The 24,767-nt window shown below is 40.9% G+C and overlaps 2 protein-coding genes across 3 annotated transcripts; one reads left to right on the top strand and one right to left on the bottom strand.

Moving 5' to 3' along the window:
* Positions 1 to 1,723: 1,723 nt before the first annotated feature.
* Positions 1,724 to 6,223, bottom strand: LOC136421766 ((Lyso)-N-acylphosphatidylethanolamine lipase-like). Its single transcript, XM_066409290.1, has 7 exons — positions 6,143 to 6,223; positions 5,310 to 5,389; positions 4,642 to 5,093; positions 4,019 to 4,100; positions 3,753 to 3,864; positions 2,751 to 2,943; positions 1,724 to 2,249 (listed from the first exon to the last, which is right to left on the bottom strand). Exons 1-7 carry the CDS (start codon positions 6,199 to 6,201, stop codon positions 2,124 to 2,126), a joined length of 1,104 nt encoding a protein of 367 aa, XP_066265387.1. The 5' UTR covers positions 6,202 to 6,223; the 3' UTR covers positions 1,724 to 2,123.
* A 1,177-nt stretch (positions 6,224 to 7,400) lies between these two features.
* Positions 7,401 to 19,538, top strand: LOC136428657 (trichohyalin-like). Of its 2 annotated transcripts, none has more exons than XM_066418356.1 (16): positions 7,401 to 7,555; positions 8,072 to 8,194; positions 9,868 to 10,005; positions 10,450 to 10,608; positions 11,398 to 11,496; positions 11,902 to 12,025; positions 12,426 to 12,508; positions 12,771 to 12,890; positions 13,378 to 13,491; positions 13,894 to 13,959; positions 14,494 to 14,603; positions 15,380 to 15,440; positions 16,558 to 16,677; positions 17,342 to 17,496; positions 18,018 to 18,120; positions 19,039 to 19,538. In XM_066418356.1, exons 1-16 carry the CDS (start codon positions 7,463 to 7,465, stop codon positions 19,090 to 19,092), a joined length of 1,722 nt encoding a protein of 573 aa, XP_066274453.1. In that variant the 5' UTR covers positions 7,401 to 7,462; the 3' UTR covers positions 19,093 to 19,538. The 2 variants fall into 2 exon arrangements, with proteins under 2 accessions (XP_066274453.1, XP_066274444.1); XM_066418347.1 differs by lacking the exon at positions 7,401 to 7,555 and adding an exon at positions 9,284 to 9,361 and having other exon boundaries at positions 8,080 to 8,194.
* The last annotated feature ends 5,229 nt before the right edge of the window (positions 19,539 to 24,767 follow it).

Here is a 24,767-nt window from a genome sequence, read left to right on the forward strand (position 1 = left end):
ACACAGAATTGCTATAGCTAGCACTAAACTAATCCTGATTGTCACAGGAGATAAGAGAATTCTTCCCTGGCCGTTCCCCTGTTACAGCAGAGTTCAAACATGCCCTACTCGTGATGCCACGCGATCGGCATCTGCTTTTATTCAGTTTTGTTTGACCGTGTAACAGTGGGGTTCACGCGCCTCCAACTGACCAGTCTAACTGATCTAGACCTTTTAGCCTAGTAGTTAGGTCTAGACCTTTTAGCCTAGTGGTTAAAGCCCTGTGATCTGGCTGCCCGGTTTCGGCGCGGGTTCGAATCCCGGGGGCCAGGAGACTGTTTATCTATTAATTTATCTATAAGACTCATCCATTACAGAGAATGGAGGGGGAGACAAAACAGGTGATCACTCACCTCTGCAAGTTGTCTCCCCCTTAACAAACAAAAAGCAACATACAGGAAATAAGAAAACTATACAAATTACCACTTTTAACAGTACTATTTACAATGAAGATATAAGCATTTAAATCATAGCATATGTACAGGATAACAAAACAATATAATAACAGAAAATCAGGGCATTATCTACTCACTTCTTTGTTTGATGCCAGCCCCACGCCCACCCTGGAGATCCTAATAAAACAAACAAACAAACAAACAAACAAACAAGCAAACAAACCCTCCCCTGCACATAGCCTCTCCGAAAGTGAGTTGAGTTTATTGAGTTTATGTGGAAAATAATTTGCAGACAATGCTACCCTGTGCACGGGAGAGAGTACGTGTTTTTTCTCAAGTTATTTTGCGACCATTTGACGTTTATGTGTATATACAAATGTCCGGCAGTTTAATACCATTGAAGACCATTACAAAGGTGTTGCATCGGAAATACAATGTATGCATGGAACAATATAGAATATACATAGCTACGTTTTCTACTTATTGTATCCGTGAATGTGTGTGAACTGACAACGTATACAGCCCAGTTGTGGTATACGAATGTTTAAATATAGATACTACTTTCTAGCATCCATGTAGCGTGCGTAGTCCAGTGGTTAGCGATCTTGCCTCTGGAACTAGATGCCGCTAGTTCGATCCCGGCTGTGTCGCTCATCCGACATACGCGCTACCGGAAAGGGTCGCAGTCCTTAGGACGGGACGTTAAGCCGTGGTCCACTGTTCATTGTGCTTGTCGAAAAGAGCTAGGGGAATTTCCCCGGTACAATGAACCTGTAAATACTGTACATAGCGTCTGTCTTCTCTGTCACGACCAGTGGAAGATTAGCTTATCTGTTCCTTGAGTTCATGTGAGCTACACTGGTTCGAGATCACTTTCCTTTCCTCCATATGAACTAGAGAGGAAACGGTTGTGTAGTTCAACACTACGTAACGTTACATGTATCTGTGCTGTATGTGTCCATATATCAGAGCCTCCCTCGAAGGCGTTTAAAGATGAACTACGGAGTACGTTAAGTTTGCAAGGCCACACAAGAAAGGCACATGACAAGTCCACATTCACGAAAACTCTATATGGCAAATGTTATATTTCATTCCCTAAAGAATGACTGTTTAGTCTTAAAAGAATAGCTGTGATGTGTACATTGTTTGTCATCTTTTCTATAGGACAAAACGTGTAAGCACAACAAACCAATAAGCTTCATACGCAAGTATGTGTGTCTCCGATTTATTACTAACATTTGGCCTCTTTAAAATCTTTACTAACGTAAGTATGTCATTATGATACATTCTAGATTTAGCAAATAATCATGAATGTAATATGATCAACATGTTCGCGCTAATATAAATAGACTACTGTATTGTCTCTTGTCCTACATACCCAGGATATGTTTTCTGCTTTAAAAGATATTAAATGCGAATGATTTCTCGTATTCCATTGTATATAACATACTAAGTGTCCTGAGAACAGGCCTCAAAAACAAAGGAATGGGAAACCTAAAAACTGCAAAGAAACTCAGAAAGCTACGGCAGCTTGCAGGAAAAAAGACACAGTGGAAAGAAATGAGGAAAGACTGAATGCAGCCAGAGGTTGTTTCCACGACTACCTGAGCTGCAGAATACATTGGATCATCATCATAACCTGCTTTATCATTAAATCTCAGCTAACGTACTGTGTTTACTACCCACAGTTTAGCTAAGGGTTTTCAGTAGCAAACCGTTCAGTTGCTTGTCCGCATTTTCACACACCCTCACCAACTCCCTGTTAAACTCCCCGTGTTGTTCTGCGTACATGTGGTGACCAGCGTTCTGAATGTGCTGTAACAAAACAAGAATTAGGCATGCAGCTTTGATTAAACAGTTGGAGAATGCAGCAGTTTAATGCTCCCTGGTGCTGATGTGTTATGTTTGTTGTGTGCACATGTTGATTTGCTAAAGCCGAGAGAGACATCTACTAGTATAATATACTAGTAATTATCTCCATGAAAAAATGGAGATATTGTTTTTGGCGTGTTTGTGTGTGTGTGTGTCTGTTTGTGTTTCCGGACTATTGTAGTCAGCATAACTCAAGAACCTCTGGATGGATTACGATGACATTTTTGGTCGTTGTATTTGCCGTATCTTTTCCAATTGCCAACTGAAATAACGGTATATCTAACATATGATACCAAGAAAAAAAATGTAAACTTTATATGCAGTCCAAATTCATTCTACATGTCAGAGCACTAAATCACAAACTAGGATTATGAATGAAATATCCCCACACCCCTCTAAGCTGATACAAGTGTTTAAAACATAGAGAAAGACAAGCGTTCTTACAATTATATCCACATATGAATCTTTCCGCAGAGTTGCAGCCTGCTTTCCCGTCCTGCTGTCTATCCACGAGTCGGCGCCATAGATGAACGTGATCGGCACATCCGGGTGCAGGCGGGTTAGGCGGGGGAGCATGGGGTTCTTCGCCCATTCCACGCCTTCACTTTGCCGTATGGTGCTGAATGCCGTCTCTGCGCTAAAATATGTATCGGAACATTAGCAATTAGGAAATGATTCAAGACAAAATATGCCGTCTCTGCACTGAAATACATGCATGTATCGGAACCTATTCCATTAGTATTTACGTACAGACAAAAGATATGAAAATCAGAAAAAAATTAATGAATCCTATCTTCCTTGTTTCAAAGACTCTAAACTTATTCCCTAGCTCATAAGCTCCTGGGGGGGGGCACGTATTCCCTAGCCCATAAGCTGACACCTTGTACCACTACAAAATCGTGACCACAGTACGTTCAAATCTTGAAAGATACCAAAACTGAAGTTTCAGCTGCAGTATCATGAAAATCCTCCAGGAGGCCAACACTCGACCGTGCCCTTTGCTGTGCAAATACCAAATTGAAAATTTATCTAGACTTTATCATCACAACCCAACCGCGGTTTCTTGAGTTATGCGGCTGAACCTCAGACAAACAAACAAACAAAAACATAATTTTCTTGGCGATAGCAACACAGCGCTCCTCACCTAGCCTCTACCAGGCTCCGCGGATCGCTGGGAAAATAGTAGAAATAGGCCAAATAGAGTGAATAGTATGCCAGGGGTAGTCCGTTATGGAGGGAAGGTCGATCGGCGACCAACGGAGCCCGTGAGATAATCAGGGGATTAATTTGATACCCTTTCTTGATGCCGTGTCCGCACAGGCTCCGTGGGTCGCCTATTGACCTTCCCTGCATAGCGGACTACCCTTAGCATATACTATTCACTCCATTTGGCCAATTTCTATTATTTTCCCAGCGATCCGCGGAGCCTGGTAGCCTACTCCTCACCTAGGCGGCTGTACAATGCAGTGATAGAGGTAGTCAATCACAGTGTTGTCCTCAAACCCGGCCGCAAACTTGGTTCTTATATCTGGCCGCGCACTCCGCAAAAGCCGCGGACCTGTGACAGACCAGTAAAGATTAATGAATACATTCACCAAACTGACTGTATGATGTTAAAACTTGATTTTCAGGTCACTGTAGTACACACGCCCAACATGTACACATGCCTCAAATGTTGACTAAGCTCAAAGAAATGTCGTTCTTATACTCACCCAACAGCCCTGCAAATCTAACGGGGGCCAAGAGGTTGAAATGCGACAGTAACGGAACAATAATCCTCCTCCAGAATGGCGTCTGAAACAGCAAGAAAAATATTTGTCTTCGTTAGGCAAACTGTCCCATACAAGGTGTTTGTACTCACGTGACCGTGACGTAAGCATTATCCGCCATGTTGGATGGCGAAGTCTGTAGATTGCCAGGTAAATTGGATTTGTATATGTAATCAAAACCAATTATGATGACTGCAACGATTTATGTATTGTAATTGAACGTCCAGTTCAGGCTGTTTTCCATGCTACTTTTATATAAAGTGACAAGGGAAAATAGTGAAGAAACGAGAAATGTGACATATTTGATAAGATGTTCATACAAATTCTTCCTATGGTCAGATGTCCACTAGTTCTTGGAGACTTTTGTGACTACCACTGTCTCTTTCTCAAAAAGAACGTAATAAGGTCTCATATACATCTCGGAGACAGTTGCACACCTACGAAATCTCATGCAGGCACAGAGTCTGACTAATATGAAACTACAACTGATAATGTAATAAACTAACAGTATCTTTCCAATTACCACATGTATTTGTAATCTACAGGTCTTTGAATAAATACCATACCTGATCCCGTAATTCCTTAGCAGCCTGCTCTGTTCTCTCCGGAAACCCCCAGGGGTCGGCCAAAATCAGGTGCTTGACTCTCTCTGGATGTTTGATAGCGTAGGAGGCCGCCAGAAAACCGCCAAAGCTTGTTCCCATCAGAATGAACTTCTCCAGCCCTACCCCCTTCCTCCACTCTTCGATAGACTCCACGAATTCCTCTTCCGCAACGTCGGGCTTTGTGCTGAACTCGTGTCGGGAACTTCTCCCAAAGCCGAGTATGTCGAACGCGTAGACAGCTCGATGCTCGGCGAGGGCATCGAAATTCAAGAAGAAGAACCCAGCTGCGGCGGCAAACCCGTGAATCATCACAATGGGAAGGGTGTCTGGCTTTTTGGATCGCACTTTGAGGGTCCAAATCAGTCTTCCGTTAGAGATGGGAACGTAGAATCTCTCCAATCTCGATTTTACATCTAAACGTAGCCGAAAAAAATACTGACATCAGCGTTAGTTTATCAGTACATAATCGTATTTACAAGAGAGGTGAACATTATTGTTTTCAGATAAGCATAAATCAAGTATGCACGATAAATACAAAAACACTGCTCTAGGAACAAACAATAATAACTATAAAGCCGGCTCCGTCCCTGAGGCGTAGCCAAAAAGACACTTGAAAGATTGCAGCGTACATTGCAATACTTTAGTTTCAGCAGCAGCAAGCTGGGGCAAAGATGTCGGGCACCATCTAAAACACCTCCCCAGCCAGGACCTGGAGTAAAATAGACCATAGTAAACATGATATTGTATAACAAAAACTTCGATGAAGGTTAGACATCCAGGTAATAAGATACTGCGCCAAAAATAGTTACTCAAGCAACTGGATAAAATTTTGAAACGTCTGACTGTTTCAACATTTTATCCAGTTGCTTGAGTAGCTATTTTTGGCGTATAACAAACATTCACTTCTCTAGCAAACGTAAACGCACTTGTTTTAAAATTCAGGACAATTTTTTACTTCATGCAGACAACTTGATAAGCTTGATTGCTATCACAGAGCTTAGCTACATGGACGGGAAGGGTGGAACTTGTCCTCGCGTTTCGTATTTTTCCGATGACCGAAAACAGGTTAACAGAATGTTATCGGCGAGTCGTAATATAATACAATTAAAGACTATGTCACCATAAGTCCTATTGGAAATCACTAGATAGATGTTTGATTCTCCGGTAACTAGTTACAGTTGTTCCAACCGGTGCACCACTAGAGATACGTCCAAAATACCACAAGGCCCGTGCACATTTTTACAAGTTAGAACTAACATCTACTTGGAAATAGTATATTGTATTGCTAACGTCACATAAACTCATTTGTTATGACTGAATCGCTTCAGTATGCGCCCCGACCAAGGCGGGGTTGGGCTACATGAAGAGAATTCAAAGTTTTACATATTTCTCAAAGATAGCCAACTTCTATGGATACTTGGACTCTAAAAGCACCATTCAAAATGATAAAACTTAAACTCGCCTGGATTCCATTGCAAGGAACTCTCCGTGCTCACAACCCGGAGAGGCTTCGTCTGCCATGTCGACCTCTGAGAGACAAAATCACGGATCAATTACATCTATTTAAGTAGGCTGCATAATCTGATAGCTAATTAATGGACTTGTTTGTCATGTTCTTTTGCATATCCTGCTTTTAAATTGGTTCTTATGGCGAAGGAACCGTGAGAAAAGAACGCGCACTGCTCTTTGGGCGACATACATAAACAGTCATGTTCATAATTATTATGAATACACTGTAACACTATCACAATATAACCTCCATTAACATTACCCGCCGGGTTAGATAAATCCGCCACTTTGAAAAACAGTGAGTGAGAGATCTCTAGTACAGCACCCACACACAGGTATGTACAGTTTAGATATACATTGTGTATAGAGGTGCATTACACTGGGGGACGTTGGGTTGGAGATCTGTTTGGACGTATCTTTTTAGGGTGGTGGAATTATGTACCCTGGTGGAATTATGTTAGTAGATGTTAACGTCACATCTTCCCCTCAAAATACTGGCACACATGTTCAGAAATAGTCTGCACATGATTAGCGATATCATGACTCTCGTGGGGGGTTAGACAATTAACGGAGGGGGCCCCAAATTCGCCGCTGTAGCCTAAATTCGCCACTTTGAGTTTCCTTAATTTTTGACATGTTAAGCTACAATTTTAAGGTTACTTTTACTTTTCTTCCAAGCATAAAATGTTTAAAGTTTGATATGCATACAATACTTTGTTCAAGTTTAGCCAAACGGCGAGTTGCGAAGCAAAAATTGAAAAGGAGGACGCACGACAACATCCCGGTGTGTGGGTGGGGTTAATTCATTATCAGTTCCAAGTTGCTCGTTACAGAGCACTATAAAGACACAACAATGATGTGTTACTTGTCGTTCCAAGGCATTTGATTTTATCAAGTGCTTTTTTTGTTTTAACACATTAGGTAAACTCATTTAACGAATGACATTCACTCTTCAAACAGAGGTCCGGCTCCGGCTAGTTTTGGACGTGTTTGTTTAGGCACGACAGAACCGCCTAAAAACACTGCAAAAACAGCTAGATCGGAACCTCTGCTTGGATAGTAAATGACTTCCTTTAAAAAACGATTTTCAAGCTTTAATGCGAGAGATCGAAACAAAGAAATTGGTCAACACCACTAAAACCACCTGTTGTCCGACACATTCACGGTCCTGGGCACGAGAGTAATCCGCCTGATCATGTGATCGCTCTCGTTCACAGGGGACTACAGAAAGTTGTTTACGTTGGCAACAAGATGGCGGCGGCACAACAGTAGGATGGCTTTCAAGGGACTGAAGGGGAAAAACCGATTTTTAGCAGCCGTTTTAGAAGTTGCTGTGGCACAGGAAGACGCCAGGGAAGCTGAAGAGGTGTGTCTCTGTAAAATTACAGTCTTAAGCTTTTGTTTAACCTCTAAAATGTTGTGCTCTGCGAAATATCCTGAAGTGGGAGGGGGGCATGTAACATGAGTTTTGCAACTTTGTTGCAAATTATTCACAACACATATACTATGCAATGTACGTGTGGCATATTGTGCTTTTACATTATTATGCCACTCGTAGCCCACTTTGTGGCGGGATCCTTTCTTTTCTCACATGATGTTTAAAGAATCAGTTAAAGAAATTGAACCGGTACAACTCTCAGGTACAATTCATATATCAATTATAATTAGACATACTTGTTGATGTGTTATATATCACATTCTTTCTTATATCACCGTGATTGTACCTCTACGTTATCACCATGACATGTTCTCGGCTTGTACGGCCATAAATTGCTGTGTAATATTAAAAGGTCTTTCATACATTCAGTCATTTTCATTATTATCCAATAACTCATTTATTTTGGTGTTGCAATAATTTTGTCATTGTTTGAAATGATTTCAGGAGTCAGAGCCAGTTGTTCAACCCAAGCCCAGACCAGCCAAAGATCCTAACACCCCGACAAGACTCCGACAGAGCACCTTTCCTTCTGTACTGGAGCAGTATAAACCCAAACCAAAAGCAAAGGTAGGTCAAAAAGAAAAAGAAAGTACCATGCGCACTATACTAGCACCAACTAGGCACAGCCTCATTACCCTTGAGGGTACCTACTGGCTGAACTTCAAGGTGAACATTCAAGGTGAACATTATAAAGTGGCCAGAACTTACTGTAAGTCGTGAAATATTTGACACAGTTTTATATTTGCAGTTTTCATAGTTTGCTCTCGCTGCAAGTTCTTCCCACCCCAAACACGTGCTAACATCTGACTGTGCTGTATTGTAATTTGTTGAACATCTCCTTTAGCGACAAATTGTGAAATTAAGTTCTCTTGAACTTAAAGTGATTTACAGTACTGTAATAATATTACCTAACCAACAAAATTATTCCTCTTTTGTCCTATCATTAAAAACTACCTTCAAACAACTAATATCACGGTGAGGCACTTAACAGGTTGTTACTGAAAAACCTGTTAAACCAATTCTGTTATTAACCTATAATTCCAAACTTAACATGGTTTAAGGATTGACTAATATGAAATATGAACTATTTTTGCCCAGTTACACTTGCCTATGCAGACGAAACTGAAGAAATATTTGGTCAAAACTCTTTGTTGAGTGTTTAACATACATGTACTATAAAAGATAGACAAATATTCAGTCCAAAAAAAATCTAGAAAAAATTAGCAGTATAATGTTTTAAAATGTGTTATGGGCAGAAATACTTTGTAGTCTTCTTGAATACGTAGGAACTGCATTACTGACTTGGTGTTGATTTAATCATTGGTATTTGTCTATACTACCATTTACTGACACACTTATTTCAAGACCTGTGTTTGTACATGTGCCTTAACTTTATACTGACTTTTTATGGTCCTGGTTCCATGCAATGATTGAATCAACGAAAACTCTCAGAATTTCATCCTCTTTCACAGAAGTTTAACATGTACCTTCAGTTGATGATCGACAATCAACCAAAGTAAAATAAAAGTTCATACAAATTGTTATCAAATTGCATATGATCAGGCCAAATATTATGAATATGATATGTACATGTATCACTAAGTGGTGTCTCTTTTAACCCTTCCATACTAACTCCTTTAACCCTTTAACACCAAGTTGCAGTGCTAACTTAATCCCGGCCAAGTCTACAACAACAAAATGTCTTTTCTACCAGCCTACCCTGGGAGACCTAAGGTACATAATGTTGGTGGTTTTAACCTAACCATTTTCAATATGCAAAGTACAGTCAAACTTATACTAGTGGCCAACTCTGCTCAAGAAACACCTGTCTATTTTGGCCACTTTTTGTGATTGTAGTCTTATTTTTTTTCCTATTGGCCTACTGTATGTATCGTATACATTGTATTATCCTAAATGACCACTTGTTTACTGTGAGCATTTTTTTCAAGTCCCCTGAGTAGTTGCTACAATTACTATAAACAGATTAATAGTTGTTTTATTTGTTTCTTACAATAGGTAGCACATGTTGTACATGAATATAACACTAGATGTAAAGATATGATGGTCATGTAAAAACTTGATAAATCAAAATCTCTGATGAATTGAATGATTTATTTCTATTTATCATTAGAAATTAAGAATATCACCAGTATGATCTAAATTAGAAATGCATGCCCCTGCACATTCCTGTACTTAAAATGTACAAACTAAACTAAATGTGACCCCCTCTCCTGTAACAGCCACAGAAACCGCCTGCGCTGTTTGAAAAACTCTTTTCCAAGAAAAAGACGCGGGCCAAACTCCGTCTGCAGGCCTTGAAGGAAGCTGCAGAGGAGAGGAGGAAACTAGAGGAGGAGAAACAACGGCTGAAAGATGCGGTAAGAACTGGATTTTACATGTGTGCATGCTGAATTTGCATGAAATATTTTGATATTCTGTAAATATAATATATATATAAATAGCACCATTCTTAACTTGCCAGTGACACCAGAGTACATTTTCTGATTATATTAAGCTTCTCTCCAAGCAGATGTATGGCTTCGGCTGGATTTTTGAAATGTCTTTAGGCCTTTTTTTCTGGCTGCCGGGTTACATAAATCCACCACTCTAAAAACAGTGTATTTGAGAGATCTTTGATGCAGCACCCTCCAGATATGCACAGTTTATAGATATACGGGAGTGCATTATACTGGGGGACGTTGGGTTGGAGATCTGTTTGGACGTATCGTTTCAGGGTGGCGGAATTATGTACCCTGGTTGAATTATGTTAGTAGATGTTACATGTTTTTAAAGGAAACTTCTCCTTCTTCTGTTCCCTCCAGAGACACGTGCACCTTGTGGACATGCAGTACAAGCTGCGCGACCAGCTGTACAGCGAGTACATGGGGAAGCTGGAGCGCCGGGTGAAGACGCAGAGGGAACAGATCAGCTCCAGGCAGCAGGAGCACGACAGGAGGATGCAGGAACAGGAGGAGAAAGAGGTAACATCTACTGAATTTAGGGTTAAACGGCCATTTTGGGGGTCCTCACCCAAAATGGGGGGTGAAAAGGAGGGAAAAGTCACTCGTTTTAACTCAGTTTTCACTCCTTGGGTCCACGTAAAAGGGGTGCGAACCCTGAAGCATACTTTGATGAAACAGGAGGAGAAAGAGGTACTGTAGTTCACTTTATCTTCACGGTAGCAAAATTTAACTGTGTTAGGAAAATGGACATTTTCACTGAACTCTAAGTTCTAACTTCACGGTGACTTCAAAGTGATTTACAGAAAGAAATCATGAATAATGACAACAGTTTTTTCGCATGATGATAAGTTGATGGTACAGAGGTGACTCTGAAAACAGTGAACATAAAGTTACAAGGAAAGAAACAATAATTACAGTAAAATCTACTATCAGTAACGTAATTCCACCTGGATACAAACATGTAATTCCACCACCATGAAAAGATACGTCCAAACAGATCTCCAACCCAACGTCCCCCAGCATAATGCACTACAGGACCAGTATTATCTAAGTTGTGCATACTTCGATGATGTAACATGATGATGTGCATACTTCGGAGTGCTGGACTAGAGATCTCTCAAAATCAAACCTTTCAAAATGGCAACTTATGTAACCTGGCGATCTGATGTAATGGATAACTGCTTCTATCATTGAGTAAGTGAGTGAGTGTGTGTGTACATGTACATGTAGTAACTGTAACATGCATTTGATTCTTCTAGTTGAAGTGTTTCCATCAGTGCTAAGGTAAGGATTGTTTGTCTGTTTCAGAAAGAGGAGCTCCATCGTGTAAAGAAACGCCTGGCCAGGTCCGTCATCTCCCACGACAACACATACCTGCAGAGGATACCCAAGTCCAAGTTTTACAAGGTACATGTCTCACTTGTGTGAACTTTTTTCTTTTGTATTGTTTACAGTACTTAATGCCGACCTAAAAGATATCTACACCACACCCCAAATCGTGACCCTAGCTTATCCAGAACAGGAGATACAGAAACCTGAAGTTTTGCTGCAGTCCCAAGCTGCCAAGGGGCCCAAGATCTAATCATTTCTTTAATTATATTAAGTTCAAGACCTAACAACATACCAAATTACATAACAATCCATCCATAGCTTCATAGAGTAATATAACCCCCGTGCAGTCACCAAAAACGTAACCTTCTTCCTAAAGGTTCTGAATTGAATCATCTAGTTTCACATTTGCTTTCATTCACATATGCATGAGTGATGCAAGTTTTGTTGTTAAGTCATACTTTTTTGTTTTCCCTGTTTTAGATGGTTGGACTGCAGGATACGTTAGTTAAACAGGGTAAAATCCAGTCCCACTCTGAGCTGGAGGCCTACTGGAAAGACATCCTGAGACCAGAGAGATACAGAGAAGTGTTCGGTTCTCCACAAGGTAAGCATCAGGGTCCAGATGAGAGTAAGGGTGTCAGCGCCCTTTGTTTGCTTTCCAAAATATATCCATTCTCTCTCTCTCTCTCTCTGGCTCATTCCCGGACGTCGAGGATTAGTGGGAAGGGCAGGCCCTCTGATGGCTGAACAGTCCTATTCCAACTTCTGTTGGAGCCAGCCGCACTCTTTAGGCTCGGCATTCTTGGCTCAGCAAACTAAGACGGCTGTGGCAATCACAGAGCTGTAGGTTTTAAGGACTATCCATTCAAAACTCATGGTAAAGCTGCATTTTGCTATCAGCTACCAAAAAAAATGTGTACTTCACCTCAAGCATGATATACGCTTCGATCTGCAGTTTTTGAAGAAGCAAATAGCATGTTGAACTTCCCCATTTTTTTTTACAGACTCGGTAACTATTGGTGACACAAGATCGTTAAAGTCCTTGTCATCAGCTGATATCTACATGCAGACACTGTCACATCATGAGGTAAGTCATATGACTATTAGCATACAACCTTGTCTTGACTTACATGTAATCTTCTATTGAATTCTAAATTTTCTTCACCTCTTCAACATTTCAAAACATGGTATAAAACCTGGTTCTCCAGTTCTTGCCTTTAGTCACTGATGAAAGGATGCTGTCTGAAACGTCTGACTGTTTCAAAAGTTTATCCAGTTGCTTGAGTAACTGTTTGTAAAAACTCTTGCTATGCAATCATATTTAGAAGTATTTTCCATGTCTTTTTCAGTCTGACTTCAGAACGGACCATCTCACCTCAGGCCTGGCAAAGATCCAGGAGCAGAGGGAACCTTCCCGCCCTAGTACACAGGGCATCACGTCTATAGAACAGTTTGAACAGGCCAGAAAGGTGACAACTTGGGCAAAATTTTTTTTTTTACATAACAAACAGACTAACTACTATAACTTTGAGCATTTACTATATATTATTAAGCTAAATGATATACTTATATCAATCATGTCATGATTGTTATCATAATTGGACTTTTACACATTAGGCCACACCATTTTAATTTCTTGGTTAACAATTTTTTTTTGAAAATGCTGGATTGGAGAATCAACATGAAAACAGAATATCAGAGGAAAGTTTGTACTTTGGTGCACACAGTTTCAGGGAGTGAACAGGGCCAGGTGCAAGTTTTCACCCCAGCCTTCTGTTTTCATGATTTCCTCGGGCTAAAATCTATAAAAAAATCCGTTAACCAAGAAATTAAATTGGTGTTACTAATTCAGTTGCGTTCCAAAACAGGCTTCTTCTTGCAATGAGAAAAAACATGCAGTAAACCTTGAAATAAAATGTTTCTTACTAGTAATTTTAATCAATTTGTTGTTTGTAGTTCCCAGCTGCTCTCAGGTCCATGTCCACGTCCCTGTCTCCTCACAAGATGACGCGGATGTCCCGATCATCGGTCGGCAGGGAAGACTTGGAAATGGACGGAATGTTTCCAAAGGTATGACTGATTTTTATTTGTTTTTTATAAGTGTACAACTGCCTTTGGTCATATTGTACCAGTTTTGTACTGTAAGTACGAGCTGTGTAACACCAGACTGTAAGACTCACACCGGGATGGACCGCTCTTTTCAATTAATCTCTCTCTCTCAATAAATACAGTTAACATATTCAAGGTAGTGTGTTATGTAGTTTTGTCCAGTCATGTTTTTGAATGGACCACAGGAAGAGTAGCTGTTAAGCTAATTGTGGATCCTAATAAACTCAAACTCAAATTCAGACTAGAGATCTCTCAAACCCTGTATTTTTCAAAGTGGTGAATTTATGTAACCTGGCGGATTAATGTAAGGTTATTGAGAAGTATATTTCACATATTAATATGACATTGTATTTCTTTCTGCAGACTGAGTTTCCCCCTCTAGCTGCTTACCAACTTGACCTACAGTTTGAAGAACCAGATCATGAGAAGGTGAGCACTGGTTCTTTCATTTCTTGTATTTTAACCTTCTCCCTGCTGCCTAACTCTGTAACTAATAGTTCCAAACGGCTACTTCAGTTTTCTAAGGGTTAAATGTGATTGTGTTGATTAAATTTGTCTTTGAAAGTCTTTTAACCATTTTTTGTTAAACTGTTGTACAAAATGTTTTTGATTAATTGAAATCAAGAATTAGTCAAAAAATCAAGAAAACATTGTTATAAGATGCAGCCATACTAGGTTATGACATAAACTCAGCTAAACTGAATAGCTAAATAAACATGACTTTGCACCTGATCTTTATAAGACAGGACACATTGTACTTGGCTCATTCGAGCCTTGTACCACCGAGAAAGCCACACCAAGGCGAAACTAGTCTGGATGTGGGCTTGAATAATTTAGTTCTAAACCGGAACATGCGGCTACAGCGTCTTTTCTGAAGATACGGCGTGAGTGTGCATGGTTGGCTTGAGGTTGCCCACTACTACTGCCCAAATAAACATGTGCCCTTTGACTTCCTATCTACAGGAAGACACGATTGAACAGTTAGACAGAAGAAAACGCGAAAGAAAGAAGTTGCAGAGGAAGATACTGAAGATGTACAACCATTCCCAGGCCAACGCTGCGTCATCTTCCAGGTTAGTAAAATTATCTGTACCATAATGACTTTGACCAACGTGCGGCAATATGTAAGATAAGAATTAGCGCGCACCCATTAGAAATAGAGAAAGGGAGATACAAAAAGCTACCGGTCCAGGACAGAACATGTAAACAATGTGCAACGAAAGCAGTGGAAAATTAAATACATTTTATATGCGAATGTCCCGAATTTGAAACCGAAAGAAGCAGATTATTCATGAAAGTATCCGAAATCTCCAAAAACTTTTCTAAATTAAGAAATACACAGAAACTCATATTCCTTTTAAAATCATCCAGCCCACTCATCATTGAAAGTGTGGGACTTTTTATTTTCCACTGCTTTCAGAGAAGAAATCAAACCCCGCATTAGTACCGTAGATATAGAAACTTACTGTAGAATAGCAATATAGAATGATTTTGTATTCATGTATACCTTTGTTTTACCTTACATTTGTATTTCGACATTGTTGTCAACATGCAATTAGCCTACGGGCATGAATTTGCAATAAACTATTCTATCTTCCAGGTTAGTTGGTCTCCCTCTCTCCAATTTTATGTCTTTTATTCCCCATCATATGGGGGTTGGACGTGCTTTTACATGGATGGGGGAGCCCCAAGACTCCTCATCAAGTGCAAGTCTTTTTTGTAGCAAGAGTTTTTACAGCTGGATGCCCTTCATAACGCCAACCCAAACCCTACTGCTGGGCTTAGAACCTGGGAAATATGGGTGACATTTATACAAATGATTTCTGACATATTCACTCCTTTGTTACAGATTGATGGACCTTAATGGGCAGTTTGATAACACCTTTGAGGGACCGTCCATTGTTGATCTGGTAAGACAAACCCTACAGCAGCTGCTGTAAAACTGTATATATGGGGCATATCAGAGTTTTTTTTTCTTCATCCTGTACCTCTCTCTCTCTCTCTCTCTCTCTCTCTCTCTCTCTCTCTCTCTCTCTCTCTCTCTCTCTCTTCTCTCTCTCTCTCTCTCTCTCTCTCTCTCTCTCTCTCTCTCTCTCCCTCTCTCTCTCTCTCTCTGAATCATTATTTGATTAAGAGTTTGCGTTGGTTAACAAAAGTTTGTGGCCATCCAATGTTGCTTACTTGCCTCATAACCTAGACCCTGCCTGGGGGCCAGTGTTCCTCATAAGTGTGCCGGGCTGTCTCCAGGACCCGTCCCTCTGTCTCCAAGACCTGTCCCTCTGTCTCCAGGACCCGTCCCTCTGTCCCAGGATCCGTCCCTCTGTCCCAGGACCCGTCCCTCTGTCCCAGGACCCGTCCCTCTGTCCCAGGACCCGTCCCTCTGTCCCAGGACCCGTCCCTCTGTCCCAGGACTGGTCCCTCTGTCCCAGGACCCGTCCCTCTGTCCCAGGACCCGTCCCTCTGTCCCAGGACCCGTCCCTCTGTCCCAGGACTGGTCCCTCTGTCCCAGGACCCGTCCCTCTGTCCCAGGACTGGTCCCTCTGTCCCAGGACCCGTCCCTCTGTCCCAGGACCTGTCCCTCTGTCCCAGGACCCGTCCCTCTGTCCCAGGACTGGTCCCTCTGTCCCAGGACCCGTCCCTCTGTCCCAGGACTGGTCCCTCTGTCCCAGGACCCGTCCCTCTGTCCCAGGACCTGTCCCTCTGTCCCAGGACTGGTCCCTCTGTCCCAGGGCGGAAATTTGCTTGTTGGGACGGATAAAGAATGTCACCCTGTCCTTCCCAAATATTGGAACTTCACGACATAAAATTGATAAAAATGCATTTTTGTAGACTTAAAATGACAACGAAAATTAAAACATTGGATTTAAAGCAATGAGCTGTTGACAGCCCTATAAGTGTGTCAAATCATTGAATGTAGGTTGTTGCTGGTATTCTTGGCTTCCTTGTTTTGCGTCTGGAAGTCAAATTGAATGTAGAATGTCCAACAATTTACAGACCATGATATGAAATTTTATGACCATGTTACAGACCAAAGCCATCACCTTTGAGGATGAAGATGACAAGCAGACGGACTCCTTCTTCCTCACAGACGTCCCGACTGAGGAGGACCAGGATGAGGAGGAGGAGGATATCGCCATGGTGATGGAGGTAATTTTTTAGGGATCCCTTGTGTTGTTGAGGAATAATAGACATCCAGGTAATAAGATACAAACTCATGCAACTGGATATGATTTAGTTTGTAAATCAATATCATTATTTTGCTTGGCTAGTAAATAAACATGATGTCATTTGGTATGTCTATTTGGATAACTGCTTTAGAGTATATCAAAAGGTCATATTCCATGACAATTATATCAAGCATTAAATGCATATTTTGTTGTACGCATATTGGTGCAACTTGAAGAGTAGAACGACAAGCAGGATTAAATGATACTTGTTTTACAATGTATCACAACTGTTTGCAGATTCCTTCCTCGCTATTCAAAATACGCTAACTGTACTTGACCTTTCTGCAGCCTCGGCAGCAAAATGATTTCTTTTAAAACTAGTACTGCAATTAAAAGTTCATCTGTGTTGGTAGAAGTCATTCTAAATCAAATTTGAACTGTAAGTGCCAACACATTACAAAATTGACTCAGACTCACCCCAATTCCTTGACAATGTTACAACTCCATTTGGTTCAGTCCATTTTTGTGTGTTAGCAATTATAGCTCAACTTCAATTCAGAATACCAGTACTTGTTTATAATATAGAACAAGCATTTGCACACTTCTCCTAGCCCATTCTAAATACCTGAATGACCTTTCCACAGTCCTGGCCATCTGAGAAGTGGCCAGACAACATCGATACGGAGCTCATGGCCGCCGACCTTGGCATTAAGTTCCTCTCGCCCATCAAGGAGTCTTCTGAGGAGGACATGGAGTCTGAGACGGCGAGCCAAGAAAGTACACCTCAGGAGATGGACAGGTGAGGGGGGCGGCCTTCTCGGGTTTTGTTCATTACTGATTTTTTTAAAATTTGAATTCCAGAAAAACTGAATAAATGGCGCTGACAATACTTTCCTTGAGCTCTGTGGTATTATTGTAAACAGAGAGATAGATGAAGAAATGGGAAGAAAAAGGTGGGTACTAGATAGATTGTTAGAGGGATAGAGAGAGGGATGGATGGATGGATGGAGGGATGGATGGATGGATGGATGGAGACAGACAGTGGGATAAATAGAGAGAGGGATTGAAGGAAGAATGGGTGGATAGATGGATGGATAGTTGGATAGAGTGATAGATTGATGGATGGATAGATGGTGGATAATGGAAAAATGGATGGATGGATGGACTGATTGGTTGATTGATTGATTGATTGATTGATTGGTGATTTATTTGTATCTGTGCTGGACTTGATTATTGGTAAGTCTTAACTGTCCATGTGCATGTATTGTCAGTCCTTGGTGAAATTCTCATTACCGTCCTCAATTCCCCACCCCCCTGCAGTAGACAGTTGGAGACGGGTGCCTCGACTGCCCGGCCGCCCCCCACCCCCTCCATCCCTCTCACCATGGACAGTCTGCTACAGGGGGAGGAAACTATCGTCAAGGTAAGGGCACTGGACTAATGAATAGTAGCAGGGATCTCCCCAGAAATGTATAGCAGGATGGGGGGAGGGTGCCGGGCACAGGATACGTGTCGTGAGGGGGAGGTCTGGAGGGGGGGCGCACAACTCTCAAAAGGAGAGCGGATGTTGCCTTTTGCCTTTTTCAGACATAATGGAAATTATTTTCTGCAACTTTAGCTTTACACCTGAAATTTCTAGTTTTGAGCAAAATTACAGGCTTTGCTGGGTAAAAATTGGAAAAAATATCCTAACTTTGAAAATCAACAAGATGGAGCTGGGATTAGAACAGGATGGAGGAGCGCCACTGTACCATTCTTTAGAGAGATCCCTGAGTAGTATAGATAAGTCCTATTAGACGTAGTAAGATATCACCTTCTAGTATGTTATATTATCACCACTATATGATTGTATTCCTTTGCTTATCACCATGACCTTTACTTAGCTTATTTAAGCAAAATGTACAATAAAGGTCTTTCATTCAATAATACAAAATGCAAACAAACAAAAAATGAAGTACAGGAACTAATACAAACACTGGTCTATTGTTTATTAGTAGGGAATCAGCATTATTTTGAAAGAATTTATAATACAATGTATTTTGATAGTGGTTGTAGTAGTGCCTCCTAGCGGGTTCCAGTCTAAGTGCAGTTGTTAAAACTTGAGACACTTCCATCACTCTCACATGTGGGTAAAGATTTTTTAACCTCCTTCAACCAAGATGCCTAGATTTGGTCAGCATACATATATATATATATTTCTATAGCATCCACAGCACCGAATAGTGGCTTTTTAGATTGATACACAGCCTTGGAATGATTTTAAAAACTAATGTCATACTTAATGACCATTGTACTAACATCATTTCTGTTTTGCTGACTGATATGTTTTGTGTTTTTTCAGGAGGCCAAGTGTCTAAGTACGATGTGGGTGAACCCATCGATACACTCAAACTAACACAGCACAGCAAGCATACAAATGATGTGTTCCAAAGAACTGTGTTCCAAAGAATTCCGTTCCAAAGAATTCTGTTCCAAAGAATTCTCTTCTTTGGAGCAGAATGGGTTAGGAGCTACTTCATAGTTGTGTTCTACCTCTCGGTTATGGAGATTCTCAGAGTATACCGTTATTTTTTCAAACACAACTTGTGAAAACATACTTTCAACATCATCACGTCTACAAGGAATACTTCAGTTGGCAATCTTAATCAGACTGAGCTCTTCACTGATGGTGTGATAGTTATAATTCATTGTAAGGCTTTCATCAGGGTAAATTACTATCATGTATAACAGGGTAAAAGTAGAAAACAAGATTATGCAATCACTTATGATCAGTTGTGGTAGAAGACAATCACTGGTGCTACATGATGTTAAAAAAAACCTGTCTGGTAAAAGTACACTTCCTATATGACGTGTCAAAAGTACATCATACTTTGAAAGTTCAAAGGTTTTACTTTGTAACCGTGTCACTTGTTAGTCAAGGTTTACCATTTATCTGCTATCATTTTATATTAATTTTATTTTTACTGCTATAATATTACTTCTATGAACTTCTTTGGTTTCCATGCACCAGCTATAATACTGTTACTTTATTTTATTACTCTTCTAGTTATGATTTTATTTTAAGGCCTTCATTTTTCAATCATGAATAACAGGGTAAACTTGGAAAACAAGATTATGCAATTACTTATGATCAGTTGTGGTAGAAGACAATCACTGGTGCTACATGATGTTAAAAAACCTGTCTGGTATAAGTACACTTCCTATATGCACTTAAAATCTAGTATAATTATGGAAATTGTATATTATGTTCTGTGCTTGTGGAAATATAGATTGAAGGAAAAAGTATTGTCTCTATAGTGTATCACAAAGAGTGAGAATCATGTGTCATACATTTTCTTGATTATAGTCAAGATACATAGTTGTGTACATAATTATTTGTTTTTTCAGCACTTACAAGACATTGGTTGTTTGTATTAGAGTTCCTAACATCTACTCAGATAATTCCACCTGAGGGTACATAATTCCGCCACCCTGAAAAGATACGTCCAAACAGATCTCCAACCCAACGTCCCCAGTATAATGCACTCCTGTATATCTAAACTGTGCATACCTGGGGGTGCTGCACTAGAGATCTCTCATACACACCGTTTTTCAAAGCGGCGGATTTATGTAACCCGGTGGATTAATGCTAATGGAGGTGAATTGCAAATAGTTAAACCTACGAAACTGACCTTTAGAGTCAATATGACAAACTTCATACTTACACAGAAGTGTATCGCTGAAGTGAAATATGTACAGTATTATAGAGAATAGATATTTCTCGGAAATTACATTTCCTACATGACTGAGAGTGCTATTTTCACTTGTATTAAATGGATAATAAATGGGACGATTGTGACAACTGCATACATACAGCAAAATAACTCCTTGCATACAGCTATGCATGCCATACTATAGAATTACATAGTATTACACATATTAAAATTATCATCAAAAGGATAGATATTTTGTCTGTCATTTCTAATTTCTACCCAGCATACCAGTAGATCACTAAAAGGATCTGGACAGCTGGGTTGCCCCTTCAACTTTATGCAAAATGCAAACGCACACAAAGGAATATTCAAATATGACGCACATTTGCGCGTCGTTCGCCGTGGAATATAATATCATTTTCTACACACGTGTAATATTGCACGTCAGTAATTTTGACCAAGGATGTTATGTTTTCATGAATCAAATCATGTAATGGTTTGCCAAAATAGTGCCACGCGTTGGTTTTAACGTGACTGCAGTACTTTTGTCGAGAACAAAAAAAATGTGTGTAAACTGGCGCGAGAGGAGGGTTTGAAGTTTTTAGGCCGCAAAAATGTGGACAAAAACGTCATCTTAGCGTTTCTGTTTAAAGCTAACCCTCTCTTCCAAAATGGACGTCCATGTCGATATACATGTAGACGTGTCTGGACGCGGGGGGAGGGGGGCATCAATTGGCGAAAAGAAAGACTCAAAAGATGCTAAACCTGTTGGTCCACAGACAACTTGTTTTGGCGTTGTCAACTGATAAGAAAGTATTCAGCGCTTACGGCGACGAGCCAATCCGTGTTAGTATAGTTCACGCGGGAGACCGGGGTTCGATTCCCCGACACGGAGAGCTGATCTTTTTCTTTATTTCGTCCCTGTTCTGTTTACTTTTCTTTTAAAATCATTATGTCTTAGACAGTACAAGCTTATAGCGATGCCCTATATTCAGCCCAGCAGAGCCTTTTACTTGCTTTAAGCATTTAAAAAAAGACACAAATGATTTTCATCAGTAAAGTAAAGTTTTGATACGCCAAAAATAGTTACTCAAGCAACTGGATAAAATTTTGAAACAGACGTTTCAGACAGCATCCGCTATCTTTCGTCAGTGACTAAAGAAGGATCTGGTAGAACTAGGTTAGATACCAAAACTCTGAATAGATATGTTTTATATTATCAAATTAAAGTTTTGAAAACTACGGTACTTTTTTCAGAATCTACACAACTAAATTATATGTAGAATCTAAACAATTCGAAAATGAATTAAAATTTCTTTCATTTTTTTGCCATTTGTTGGGTTGGCTGGTAGTTGGGAGTAAGTCAGTAGTGCTCAGGGTGTGTTTGGGAGTCAAATTTGAGATAAATCTAAAACTGGTCAGACTGCTCTCGACCTAAAGCCCCCTCTCACTGGGCCCACGGCACGCTGGCGGCGTCGCTGCGGGCGATCGAATTGACAAAGTACTCAACAAATTTCATCGACAAAAAAGAATAATCTTTTTAAGCTTTGTGCGTTTTGTTGTCTTTTTGTTCATACTTGAATGATACTTCCATTGTGTAGTCAAGGGTAACACAAATCCAGTTTAGGACGCAGTGACGCCGCCAGCGTGCCGCGGATCCAGTGAGAGGGGGGGCTTTAGGACGCAGCGACGCCGCCAGCGTGCCGCGGGTCCAGTGAGAGGGGGGCTTAACGCCAACCTTGATTGACTGGCGGTCGGGAGCCATGTTCGGCTATTTCATGAAGAAATACTGTTACGATTGCGTTTTGTAAGCAAATTTTAAATGTTATGGAGCCAACAAATGTAAATAAAACAAAATTCAGGCTTTTTAAAGCCTGCCGGTTATGTAATAAAGATCAATTCAATTTAATGTGTCTTCCTGGGGTCACATTTCCTAACCGGGGCCCGGCCGGGCTGTTTGCGGAAACGAAAAATCAAAGTCTGTGACAATAGATTTGCACAAGCTATGCTCTTAAATAATTTTTGGTACGTTTTGTGTTTTTGTTGTCTTTTATATCATAATTTTCGTTCCCAAAGACTGCCCGGCCGGGCCCCGGATTGGAAATGTGACCCTAGCATATCCGGGGTATTACATACCTCCCGGTATGACCTCACAAATGAAGTGCTTGAGCCTCCCACAGTTATGATCGTACCAAGCATCACCGACGGCGTACGCGGCGCAGTGCTCCTCGCCCAGGAAGTTGTTGGGTTGTCCCAGTCTCCACCCGCTGAAGCCCGTTCCCAGCGCCGTACCGTCCGCCCACTCCCACCGGCCCTCGTGCTGCCGATCGTGCAGGCCGAACCAGAAATCCGCGTTCCCGTTAACCTGAGTGTTTCCGAACATGATTTCATCAGGTTGGTAGAATATAGGATATAGGAGATTCTTTGTACACAACCACCTGCTAACTGCTAACGGTCTGGATAAGGAAGACGGCACCGGTGATGGGCCGAGACGAGGGGGGATACAGGCTTTGCCACATTTGGGACAATGTTCTCACCACAAAAGCGCCACCTGCATCGGCTACTTATAGCGGTGAGAAGCAGTACTCCAGTCAGAAGCTCTGAAGAAGGTGTCTGATAGACATCGAAACGTTAGCTTGTGAGATCAATACCTGGTTGTGTATAAAGAATCTCCTATATCACCTGAGTGTTGTTTTGAAAATCTGTTTAATATTCAGATTTAGTTTTACTATCTTCGCCGAGAAGATTATGTTTTTGGTTACGCCAGCTGTAGGGTGGCTGTATGTATGTCAAGAGCATAACTTGAGAAACCTTTGGTGGATCTTCATAATTTTCGGTAGGTGTGTAGTGGTTGTGCAAAGGAAGGTCAGGTTCGGAAATGGTTTACCTGGCGTTTTCCAACAGTACTGCAGCGGACTTTGCATTTTTGTGTGTTTGTATGTAGGCAAAAAAAGGGACGGAAACGTTGATGGATTTTTCCTCATGGCTTTGCATGTGGCATTTCATAAAAATATCCACATGAAGTGCGTCATCATTTACAAAGGGCTCCAGTTTTTTTTTTAATTCACTTATTAGAAATATTAGCTATGATATATTGCGAATTTAAAATAAATTGCACGAACAGATTAAAAAATGCACGAAGTTAAGCTTCGCTTATATTTTTCACATATATTTCAAGAGGATTGGGCTACAAGCATTAAAGCGAAACGAGGCCCTCTCCTCTTACATACATGAATAAAATCAACAATATAACAAGTACCAAGATATAGCCTGGTCACCAGTCTCTACGGGTCGGCTTACATGTAGGTGTTGACCCGTTTCTGTCAGATTGTCTTCTTAGCTGCCATATAGAGTTTCGCAGCTGCCATATGGAGTTTCGCAGCCACTGTAAATTCGCCGCCGCCGTAGATTTTATTTAATCCAAGGCCGTAAACCAACACCCCGAGCGGGCTAAGCTCGGGCGGTCGGGGGTCACTCCCAGGGCCGTAGAGATATTGGGGAGCCGCCGATGGTATGGTTTCCAGGCTATGAATGATAGTGAAACACACAGTTGGGCATGGCGTACCAACAAACTCAAGTTACACAGTCAAACGTTTACCTGAGGCCTGAGGGAGAGGAGGAAGGCGTTGATCCCGGCGTCCCGGGGCATGGCGAGGGTGCCTCCGGCAGCTACACATGTCGCCGACGCTTCAAAGAAATCTAGAAGTTTGCCAAATGCTTTGTAGCAGAGTTGACGGTACTTCTGATAACCGGGAGGACAGGAGGCTAGAAAGCAAGGTATTGGTATCATGTTTACCGATTTTGTGGCAGTCTATGATGAACAGTCTTGACACAAATGTTGTTGTGTTATCCACACACACGCACACACACACACACACACACACACACACACACATAGAGAGAAACACACACAAATACACAAATAAACAAACACACGTACTCTCTCTCTCTTTCTCTGAGCTCTCTCAGTTGCAGAATTGCAGCACAGTTGCAGCACCCATCTCTTCTAATTTCTATTGAGTCTTACCATTACCTATTAGCTCTTTCAGTTCCTTCGATTCTTCCTTCTCACTATTCAGAAAGTCTGAGACGGTCGCGTGCGGCATGCTGATTGTAACAGTTCCATGTTCTCCACAGTTTCCGAACATAGTTTCCGCGTTCTCCATCACCTGTGAATTGAATGCTCGTGTATGATTATAACAGGTGAGAGACAGAGTATGGTGATAACAAGAGAATAGAGGCAATTTGTCTTCGTATTTATTGACAATGAAGCAATTCACTGCACTGGGTCAACAAAAATAAAGATAAACATATCACTTGTATACTCTCTCATTCATACATACATACATACATATATAGATATAGATATATATATATA

The sequence above is a fragment of the Branchiostoma lanceolatum genome, chromosome 1 (assembly GCF_035083965.1).
Source record: "Branchiostoma lanceolatum isolate klBraLanc5 chromosome 1, klBraLanc5.hap2, whole genome shotgun sequence".
In the NCBI taxonomy this organism is placed as follows: Eukaryota; Metazoa; Chordata; class Leptocardii; order Amphioxiformes; family Branchiostomatidae; genus Branchiostoma; species Branchiostoma lanceolatum.